This window comes from Necator americanus, chromosome III (genome assembly GCF_031761385.1).
Source record: "Necator americanus strain Aroian chromosome III, whole genome shotgun sequence".
NCBI classification, from domain to species: Eukaryota; Metazoa; Nematoda; class Chromadorea; order Rhabditida; family Ancylostomatidae; genus Necator; species Necator americanus.
Window position 1 is genome coordinate 8,999,772 of NC_087373.1, and position 11,406 is coordinate 9,011,177.

Genomic DNA, 11,406 nt, shown 5'->3' on the forward strand with positions numbered 1-11,406 from the left:
AAACAAGTAAATAAGTAAAGAATATATTATGTTTTAGACATTGTTACGGCTAATCGATCCAGTTGAAATGCAGTTTTGGAGTTGCACCATTTAACGTGAACTTTGGGAATTTTTCGTGAATTTTTGAGAAATGATTTTTTTTTATGCCTGCAAAAATAATGCTATCTATATGAGAATGAAAAATTAATTTGGAACAATCACTTAGATTTTTTTTCGATACGCTGATCAGTCCATCTGTGATACGCTAAAGCATTCTATTGAAAAATGTGAACTCATCCCATAGTGATCACCGAGGAAGGAGTGGGACGATGTATTTAATATGTCTGTATTTTTATTCCCCCCAACAGGTCTGATACAACTGTATCGAGTTCAGAGAGATAAAAGGATCGATTGATAAGAGCAGTTCCGACTCACTGACTATATGGATAGTGTGGAACCTCCTACCAGTGCACCTCTAACCGCATGATGTAGATTTAACATGGAGGAGATTCGTGTTGCTATTCATTTCCTGTAAAACGCACATACGGAGAAATCATCGCTGGTACCGGCCTACGGCAGAAATTGTGCGGCAACATATGCAATGGCGTGCGCTCATTCCGGTCTTTTCGTATGGAACAGCATGTGTTTTCCGTTCGTTGCGCATTTCGAACATATTGTGCGCGCTTTATATCATAAACCATGCTGACTTCATCCCTTACTGGCTGCCCTAGACGAGACGTCTCCAAATCGCTATCCCCAGAGGGCCTGATTTGTCCCGCTGTATCACATGTTCCATTTGTGCGTACAGGTATGTTCCGTTATTGCCATAACACCACTGTTAACCGATCCCCACTGATTCTTCGGTGCGGACCTTTGACACTGCACTCTTCACTCACCACTATTTTAATCTTTTGCAGATATGGAGAGTTTGTGGGTTTTTTGTTCCTTTTGCCATAAGTCGTCGTCAAGACGTGTCATCCTTAAACACGGCTCTGCTCACCCTTCTCAATCTACAGGAGGATCTTTCACAGAGTCGATCCACTCCCCAGTGTATTATAGTCTGAGAGAACTGCCTAATGACATCGAGTGATCAGGGTACCCTCGAGTCGATGGTGTTCGGTAGTTCAGCAAAACAGAATGATGGATTGTTACGAGACTCAGTCTTCTCTCCAGATATGTGAACAGATATTTGGATTGGGCTTTAGTGGTGTTGTGGATGACAACAACTAATTCAACAACTATAATATAACACAAATTTCAGGTGCAGCTACGATTCTATACGCGAACGATGTGAAAGGTACAAATTTTTATTCAAACGTCGACTATGACATTAAGAAATGGTTTCGAGAAGTATGTCAATTAGCTTGAGAGAAAGAATTAGCAAAGATGTCTGAAAAGTAAGGAAGATCCTATAAAAGTTACAGACTGAGACTAATATGACTGACTTCCATCCTAGCATACTAACTAAACATACATTTCAAAACATGTTATCTAACACTGGGGAAAAGCTGGTTCATTTGAAGACCTGGAAACAAGACAGGTTATTTCAAAAATTTGTAAGCAATCCACTAATAACGCACGAAGAAGTGTCAGTTCTATGAGAGAAATGGGACTTTTGCGCTTTTTCCATTGCATCAACAGCTTCTTGAAGCTCCTTATTATCATATTTCATAGTGTATGAAATCTGAAAATTTTACAATAGCTTCTCTAACGGAAAAAAAATCCCATTATCTATCTATATTTCGCTTACATCACTCTTAGCTTCTTTTGGACTCGTTTTCTCTGAACTTTTAGCGCTTCTGAAAAAAGAAAGGGTCCTATGCCTACTACATAATAAAGCATTTGACAGACATACTTAGAAAATACCTCTTTCGACTTCTCGCTTCTTTTGCCAACCTCATGCATTCCGCATTGCAGCAAGTTCGAAATCCTTGAACAAAAACAGCTTCTCTATTCTGGTGTTTTCGCAGCGAGGTGACCGAGGTAACTAACCATCATAACCAACTGTATCTGTTGCTTCGTAGCATTTACGACAGATCGAATGTTCACATAATCCGAAAAAAATCTGGTCCAAACCGGTATACCCTCCACAGGGACCATCACAACGTACAGGAACTTTAATTGCAACTAAAAGTGTGGGTTCAAATGAGATTAGTTCGTTTCGCACGCCTTTACGTATTGATGGAGTTATTGCATTGTGAGCTCGATCACTTTCGTTAGCCAAAAGCTTTCACAGTCTATACTACTAGAACACATAGTTGTCTGCCAATCACATTTCAAAGCACTTATGACTAAAGGCAGCGTATAACGAAATTGACGTAGTGTTGAAGGCTGGGGGAAAACAGAGTTTTTCGTGTAGGTTACGAGTATGAGCGTATTTTCTGGTATTTTGTTATACACGTACTTTTACACACAATCTATTCAGAATATTTTTAAATTGTACTTTTAATTCTCCACTACTTTTCTTATGTAACTTCCTAATATTTTCAGTATGAAGATTGACTTACTTGACTTAACCAAAGGGCTTGTCACAAACGTGACCATAGATCATAAAAATGGAGAAGTAAGAAAAATATGTTTACGCTCGGTGGGTATGCTCAAACAAAGAGCATTTGAATAACAGGCAATGAATGAGAGTTGCACATCAGCAGGCGCATCTGGTGTGCAAGAACTACTCGAGCACAATCAGATTGCGAGAGCAACACTGTGCCGACAGCAGACAAAGAACTTGGACCGTATATAAACGGTCCAAGAGTGTCTATTGCTCAGAGCATAGTCGAGCATTCGTCTAAAGCATCTCCTTTTCTCTTGCCTCCCTTCTTGTGAACCCAAGTGTGCTTACATATTTTTACCTCCTTTTTTGTGATGCTTGTATTTTATGCATTTCTGTTTATGCATTTCTGTGTGTGCATTATTATATCACGCCTGTTATTTTACATTTGCCATGTAACGTGTCTTATATAATAACATAACATGCCTCTGATATTGGTCTATATTGTACGTGATAAATAAAGGTTTAATTACCCAAGTTTGAGGCTTATTCACGTGGCATCTAACGAACAACTGAACCACCGCCGATTCAACTGGTGCATCGGCCGGGAACGACCGCGTCAACAGCAACAAATCTACCACAAAACATCGAAAAAGAGGTGAGCATCACAATATTATTGCATGCTCATATAACGTTGCGTTTGCATTCATCATTATCGCCTCTTCGAACTTCGGAAACTATTCCTCTTGCATACAAAGCATTCTCTTATCCTCGAAACCACTTAAATATAATTGTTGAACATCATCAGTTCACAAATTATATTCCAACCTAACCAAGCCAAGATAAAATGGCGACATCTCTCAAAACAAGAAAGAGAGTTTTGACTAGACATTCCAATTCCCTAACGCAACTTTTGGCAAAGCATGCAGAATTGGGATGCGACGTCAATCTCCAGGATAGGGAAGCATGCAACGCAGCACTAAAGCAAGTCCAGAATGCTATAGTGGAGATCAAAACCCTTCAAACAACCTATGAAGGAGCCCTATACGCATTCACGGACACGGTGGGCAAAATATCGGAACCCCTCACCAAGGAAGAAGACGACAAAGTGTCTGAATATATTACTAACGCAGAGGAACTCATCGCCAGTACTACTGATATGCTTCTTAAGTTGGAAATGACCAAGGCTAGCCTAGCCTCTCATAACCTTACATTTCCAACATATACTGGATCTCATCCTCCTCCAAAAGTTCCTGCAGCCAAGATAGAGCTGCCGAGGATACCAATACCGGAGTTCAACGGCAAAAGCTGGCAATGGGATAGCTTCTGGGAGCTATTCAACGCTACGGTGCATTCTCTACCGCTCTCAAATTTGCAAAAATTCAACTATCTTGTGAGAGCATTAAAAGGAGAAGCCCGTGAATCAATAGCTCGTTTTCAAATCACTTCAGAAAACTACCCGCTAGCAGTACAGCATTTGAAGGAGAGATACGGCAACGTCCAAAATATAATCATTGGACTGCATCGACAGCTAGAGCATTGGAGTGCTAGGAGCCCACAATTAAGGGACCAGCGAAAACTGCATGATCAACTGTCGGCAATTACCGCACAACTCGAAAGCAAAGGCGAACCTCTCGATAGTCCATGGCTGCTATCAAAAATTCTTTCTAAATTCACAGAAAGGATTCAACGCAGCACACTTAAAGAAAAGGTCTCTCTGCCCCAAGGAGCATTATTATATCACGCCTGTTATTTTACATTTGCCATGTAACGTGCTTTATATAATAACATAACATGCCTCTGATATTGGTGTATATTGTACGTGATAAATAAAGGTTTAATTACCCAAGTTTGAGGCTTGTTCACGTGGCATCTAACGAACAACTGAACCACCGCTGACTCAGGGCTGATGTCATCGCCTGACGCCGTTATCCGCATCTTCTCCGAAGTGTGCCGTCCTTGAACATGGCTCTATCCAAACTTTTCGATCTTATGCGAGAGCTTAAGAATCAATCCATTCGTCGCTACTCCATATCCGGGGAAACATTACGTCTTCCCTGAACCTATCCACGCCGAGTGTCCTTATGTTCTCTTACAACACCACAGTACAGAACCTATGTTATGTTGCTTCTATTTTAGCGATCTTCAAGTCTCCTCAACATATGATCGAAGAAGCGAAGACGATTTTCTATAGCCGTTTTCGATAGCGGAGCGAGATGTTGATATGTTCAAAGTGTCGCCGGTACATCACGTCGCTCCTTTCCGCGTAAAACTCTTCATTATACATACTCTAGACCAAAATTACTCAAGCAGCCGTCTAAGCAGCTTGAGCACGAATCGTGGATAGTAGTCTCGCAGCTTGATTTCGTTGGTGATGGGGTTGACCACAGGCATTTCGTTAAGTTAAACGCAGAAATGGCTATAGCGCATCCTTGCCGCTATCTTTATCGTAGCTGCCGTTATTCTTCAGCATACAGTCCAAGTAACAAATCATCAAACACACTTATCGATAGCTTCAATCCTTTTTGTCCACCCTAATTCCTGTTTGAGGTCTCAGAGAGATCTACAATTGCTCACATTTATCAGGGCGTAGTCCATAGGCTGCAGCCAGTTTCGACACAAGGTTGACAACATGTTGAAGTTTCATACTGCCCGTAACAAACGAACATAACAACATCGTCTGCGTATTTGAGATCAGTCAAATTGCCAAGACGATGTCGGCAGGACATTGGTCGACTGTTCACCGCATGATGTCATCGACTTCGCTCGGCCCTTTGTCTTACTCCAGTAATCACCTCAAGCGGTGTTGTACATCCGGCTGGTGTTCACACTGCAGCACCTGTTCGTTGATGATATCAAATGAGCGAACGAACTTTCCTTGTACTCCATCGGCGCGGAGCGCTTTCAGAAAACGGCCTCGATGAGCAGTGTCGAAGGCGGCTTCAACGTCCAAGAAGGCTAATTGCATTGCCTTTGAATACCGCAGTCAGATTTCGATTACTCTCCTAACGATGAACACCTGGTCAATTGTAGATCGAAGAAGGACGAAACCCAGCTTGGTCACGTCGTTTCTTCTCAATGCTTAATAAGTCGGTCCAAGATAATCCGCTCCAAAATCTTGTACATAACAAGCAACGAAGAGATTTTTCGGTAGTTCCGGGGGTCCGTAACGGATAACCTCTTCTGAAGGGGAATTATGAGCGTCTCCACGAATCAGGTTTCGTTTATCCATATTGAGCGGATAATCTGTATCATCGCAGGAATCCCAGATAGAGGAACACATAATACTTCAGCATTTCTATGCTAATTCCATCGTCTCTACCAGATTCTCTATTTCTCATCTTATAGATACAGAGCAGAACCTCCGACTCTTCCTCGTGGTTCCTCGTTCATCGCATATGTACAACTTTTCGTTTAAAAGTTCAAGAAAACTAGAGCTCGCATAATTTTCCCTAATGGTCCTCAAAAGCGGCTTGGAAATTTGTTTTCACGGGGTACTATAGAAAGTACTCGATCCGATTCCCTCAGCAGAGTTGATTTTACTTGAATAACCTACTGAGGTGATCTCACAGATTTCCTGCCGCTCGCATTTGAGATGTACGCACAGCAGTGACGCGTTCTAACTTAACTCGTGAGGATGAACGTCGTCTTCAGGACGATTGGGTGAAATTGAACGGTCATAACGGGGACGCGGTCATAATCGGAATCTACACCCCGAGGTCTATGTTTCCAAACAGGTATCCACAAAACGTCAATTCCATAATGCGCTGCCCTTAACTGAATGGATAATAAATTGAATAAATAAAGTTGAAGGCCTTTTCAATCTGCTGTCATTTTGATTGGTATTTGATTGACTTTTTTCTCGTAGGTCAAAAAAGAAAACAGATAGGCTGTACGTGCTTCTTCCTTCACAAAGACGAGCAGTGGTATCCCCGATGAGACTATGACCAGTAGGGCGTCAACGCTAACAGGCGCTCTTAGAAGCTCCTTTTTTGTATTCCTTTGATAGCTTCGTTTTTTTTATGTTTGAGCCTGATTAGGATTGTTTCATAGTTGTAGCAAAATACCTTGTGGTCAGCATTGGCGACATAATCTGTTGAGTATCCTCCTATCGATCTAAGAGTGAAGAGAGGTAGTATCCGCATCCGGTGACAAGACAATGTGTGACGACGACACTATAGACTCATTTTACTCATAGTCACAAGTAGTCACCACAAGTTTATCGACGACAAGTTGACGCTACAAGCTGCTTTTGGATTGAGGCGCAGCCGGAGAAAGCCCTTTGCCTCTATTAGATTTGCTGCTTTTTTTACACATACAGACCCTTCAAAATGCTCAGACTCGAACAAAAACTCAACGATTTGGGGGTCAGTAGGAAAGTTGAACAGTTTTCGCCTCAGGGAGCGCCTGGTAGTCCGGAGGAATTGGTCGGGAGGCAGTCTGATGGGGTGAGGTCTAGGTTGCAAAACAGTTCGTCATCAATCCTATTCCTCAGTCCTTGCCCAATCAGACTATCACTTGTTCCGAGGGTTCAAGCATTTCCTGAAGCAGAAGCTGTTTCATTCTTTTACTGACCCCAAAATCTGCTGCTGAATCAGGCTCCGGTTCCTGTGAACCCTCCAGAAGGATAGCTCAGTCATCAGCCGATGTGTGATTAAGGAACTATGTAATTGTAAAGGGTGTGCGTATTTAAAAAAAGGCAGTTGTCTTATATATTTTGTCGCTGTAGAGGAGAACTGAAGCAAATGAGCCTGCTAATTGTCGATTGACGTCGGAGCCACCGATGTTTCCACTGTCGCGTGTCGTAAACACACAGATAGCCATTTGATCAGTTGTGCTGTATGCATACATACAACGACTTTTTCAATATTTGTCGGTTTTAGTGACGGTACCAACTCTGCACTTTTCGGCATACACACATGTATACAACAATCAATGCAACCATTGGCAGACAAAAGAGCAAATAAGGGATCTGATCCTCGTAACCTCAATGACGACCAGAAATGATATTGAAATCACAAATCTTCGCCGTCGTTGTCACCGAGGGCAAATCCTGCTAGAAGCTGTAATGTGGTAGCTGACATGAGAATTTCGGTCGAAAAGACGTTTCAGATTCTCCTGTCTATCATTTATTTTTGGAAGAAAACTTCTGTGATGATGTGAATCTGGATGATATCTAGTAGTACTTGTAGCTTTTCCATTAGGATTAAGAATGTGAGAAACGATAACTGCAAAAACATTTCTAACGTGACCTTCCAATAATTATCAACCTGTATGAGAATGGGTAATTTCTTACCTTTCCCAGAATTTATAAGTTTCTTAATAATGCTTCTCCAGATCGCGTGAGCTTCGTCCGTTTCATCTGTCCAACTGACACTGTACTTGTAAACTAATCTTAAAAAACTTCTGTCACGTCTTTTTGTCAAATCAAGCTTCGGTACAATGAAGCAGCAAGCGCGGTTCCAACTCGTTTGAAACTTCTAGCACTAGCAGCACGCAGCCGCTTGCGCAAATGCACCGAACTTCAGGTCGTTTCGGAGGACGATAGAATTCGCGCTTTGCGAAAGTTTCGAAATTCAGATAATGACTTGGTTGCAGGCTCATGTCCTAAAACGTTCTTGATATCCAACTGATATGCGCTCAAAGTGGTACGGTGGAGACAGCGGTTGGAATCGGTGTGCGACCATGACGAGCTGCAGAAATGGATGGCTGCAGCGAAGATCTTTACAAGATCCCAACTGTTACGCCCCACCGCGCCGCTTCGAGCGCAGACGTTAGCAACTGTCCGTGCTTCATGTCGTTGTCTTCATGAGCCTATTCTCACAATCAACTACTGTTTCTTATTTCATCATACACGAGATCAAAAAGAGAAAAGAGGAATGGTTGACTAGGCAGGTTTCGTAAGGTCCGCAGCACTAGGCAGGGTTGGTTGATTTAGTAATTAGAAAAACTAGAATAATTACCCTTCTTGTTTAGTTGTTATTTGTCGATATTAGTTACAATGAGTTGCTAAACCTCTGTTTGGAAGCTTCGCAGAGGAAAAAGCTTTTCTAATTCGTTTTGGCTTCCTACTGGTTGAAGGTTGATTGCGAAATGGGTTAGAGAGCCGCCGTATACAAGACCGAAACAACGGGAGATCATCATTAATTCGGACAATGTCAAAATTGGTTCAAATAGTAGTGGTCATTAGATTTTGCTTTGGAACGAAGAAGAAACTTGTACTTATAGCTTAAGGCAATATTCCACGAAATTAACAATCCTGGAACGTAACCACGAAAAAATAGAGTTATGTATGGAAAACAAGTGCGAGTGCGATCACACTCAAATCTTCCTGTCTTGAAAAAGAGCGCGAAAAACTCTCACGGAAATTCGCAATCGAATATTCCTGAGGCACCCGCTAACCACTACCACATCCGTGAGAATTCGAATAACAAATGGAACACATTCTTCGAAACGTTCAAAACATGCTGCAAAGCATACTGCATACATAATAGTTACAACACCTTTTCTCTTGATCCCAATATATGTCGTATCCCATACTTCGTATATGCGCTACTTTTGCGTTGGCAAAAGTAGGCAGCAATTGACGTGTCGACAGGTTTTTGCTGAAAAACTACCTGATTAGTGTTGACCTTGATTAGAAAGCCCACGCAGTTACCCCCTAACTGATGAAGACATGGTCAACTGTCTCGCAGCTTGCTTAATCTACAAATGAAACAATTAAGTGCGAGTGTTAATATGTGGAAATCTTCATAAACATTATTATCATCCACCACGCACTCTATATATCGGGTTAAGAATGAAGCTAGCATGTGAGCTTTTCTCAAGTTGAAAAATACAATAAGAAAGAGAAAGAATTACTTCTGACATGTTGCACATTTAATTTCGCTAATTCTTATTTGCCTTAGATCATTAAACTAAAGTTTCAAGTGGACGAAACGAAGCGTTTCTGACACCGTTTTTTCTGCATCTATTCGAGACGGGGAGAAGGAGCAGTGCTTAGAAATGTCGCTCGATTTTAGGCCACCGATATCCGTTGCTTCTATTCGGAGCAGACCGTGGTTACACTATTTCTGGTCTATTGCTCTGAGACTGTCCTGCACACCCACACCTGTCACAAAGAGTATGCAGGTACAGTTACAAGAGTACAAATACGTTTAGGCCCATGTCGTCATCATTTTAACGTTCTTTCACTTAAACAAGTGCTCGAGGAAAAGAATCCTTGATATGTAGTGGATGAAATTACCTTGATTATTTTGACTCCTGTATTTCTCTGAACTGGTTGAGCGGGCGCCAGTAATCCTATTATTCGTCCAGATCGCGTACCAGAGTCGTCCAGTAGTTTCTCCTTTTGTGTGAGACGCGAGGAGCATCGGGTTTTTTTCAAGGACTTTGTGAAGAAGTCCGACCATAGGGTTGGCAGTCTTCCTATAGTGCGCTTAATATCGCAGGGAACCCAGTCGCTCACGGCTTTGGTCCCACGGTTATCGTTAAAGCACGTCACGTGTCCGGCCCACCTTATTTTATTTCCCTTGGCAAACACGGCGGCATCTATGATCCTCGATCGCCAACGTTGGACAGAACCTTGAATCCCGCCCTTCACTTGCGTGGAACAGAGTACTTGAAGAGGTGAGCACGGAGCCGGGTGTTCTTGGCCTTCTTCACTACATCCTCAATGCTTTCATACGCTCCCCAAGCTGCTCGTTTCCTCCTGCATATGCTGGAGAGTCAGGTCGTTCATCATGTTCATTTCCTGACCCAGATAAACGCGGCTGGTGCACTCGAATATGTTCGTTCTGCTGAGCGTGAATGAGGCATCCGATACCCATCCGTTACGCATGAACATCGTCTTTTGCGAATTCAGCTGAAGGCCATACTTCGTCGAACTCAGTCAGCATTCGTTCAGCTCCGCTGATGCTGGATTTTATCAGAATAATGTCATCAGCAAAACCCAAATGGTATAGTTGCCAACTATCAACGTTCACTCCATGTCGTCTCATTCCAGCTTGTGCATTGCGTTCTCGAAAATGGCCGTGAATAATTTAGGTGAGATTGTATCCACGAGTAGGAGTCCTTTATTCATGTCAATGATGATATTCTTATAGAATGGCAAAATTTCGATCGTGAATTTGCTGTATAACTGTCAAAGTACCTTTCTGTACTTAGTAGGAACACCTTGATTCTCCGTGACCGCTTCCGTTTCAACTGAGTCAAAGGCCTTCATTAGGTCGACAAAGATGAGAAATAGCGCCTGGACTCTCGCGATGCGTTTCGAAACAGTGTGAATGTGGTCAACCGTGCTGAATCCCTTTGGAAACCCTGCTTGCTTTCCTTCATCAAACTCACTTCACTTCAAATTAACTTTTCAACTTTTTAACTTTTAATCCTGTTAAGGATTTGTTCTGGAAATGACGTCAGAATACCAGGTCGCAGTTGCACGGCCTTGAAAAACGGGAAAACATGCATTTATCACTACGAGTAATGATGCGTCTACTGTTGTTCTCATACTTTAAAACATCAAACCTCTATATATGAAAATGAAAAAAAGTTGTGGAGTCTCTCATTCTATAAACCAAATTCAAATCCACATAACTCAAATCCTCGGGAAAACCGGTGACGATAAAGATAAATACTCCCGCGGATAAATAAGAAGATAAATACTTGGACCATGTACAAAAAAGTGTACTGTAGAAGTCATACCGTCTTGCCCGGCACGATCCTCCCAGTCACCCGTCCCGCTTTCCCGGCGGCACGCGGGAAACATTGCCATTGGCAATGTATTACGGTAGGTAGCGTTCTCGCGCCAGTCGCAGTATATAAAGGTTGGCTCCGAGCAGTCGGGTCCTGTTTCCTTTTTCGTTCCATTGCGGTGTCGTTCTTTTATGTCCGCGTATTTGATAGATTACTACATGCAACCACCTTTATCCGCGCTCCGC

The 11,406-nt window shown here is 42.3% G+C and overlaps 2 protein-coding genes across 3 annotated transcripts; one reads left to right on the forward strand and one right to left on the reverse strand.

The window, feature by feature from the left end:
* Window positions 1-1,470: 1,470 nt before the first annotated feature.
* RB195_009033 (uncharacterized protein) lies at window positions 1,471-11,240 on the reverse strand (the record flags this gene model as incomplete). Of its 2 annotated transcripts, XM_064195840.1 has the most annotated exons (10): window positions 1,471-1,504; window positions 1,560-1,663; window positions 1,730-1,778; window positions 1,846-1,909; window positions 1,972-2,106; window positions 7,767-7,864; window positions 8,974-9,075; window positions 9,129-9,175; window positions 10,348-10,490; window positions 11,171-11,240. In XM_064195840.1, the coding sequence occupies 10 exons, from the start codon at window positions 11,238-11,240 to the stop codon at window positions 1,471-1,473; spliced, it is 846 nt and encodes a 281-aa protein (XP_064046984.1). The 2 variants fall into 2 exon arrangements, with proteins under 2 accessions (XP_064046984.1, XP_064046985.1); XM_064195839.1 differs by lacking the exons at window positions 10,348-10,490; window positions 11,171-11,240 and adding an exon at window positions 10,623-10,694.
* On the forward strand, window positions 3,318-4,241 carry RB195_009034 (uncharacterized protein; the record flags this gene model as incomplete). Its single annotated transcript, XM_064195841.1, has 1 exon — window positions 3,318-4,241. One exon carries the CDS (start codon window positions 3,318-3,320, stop codon window positions 4,239-4,241), a length of 924 nt encoding a protein of 307 aa, XP_064046986.1.
* Window positions 11,241-11,406: the final 166 nt, after the last annotated feature.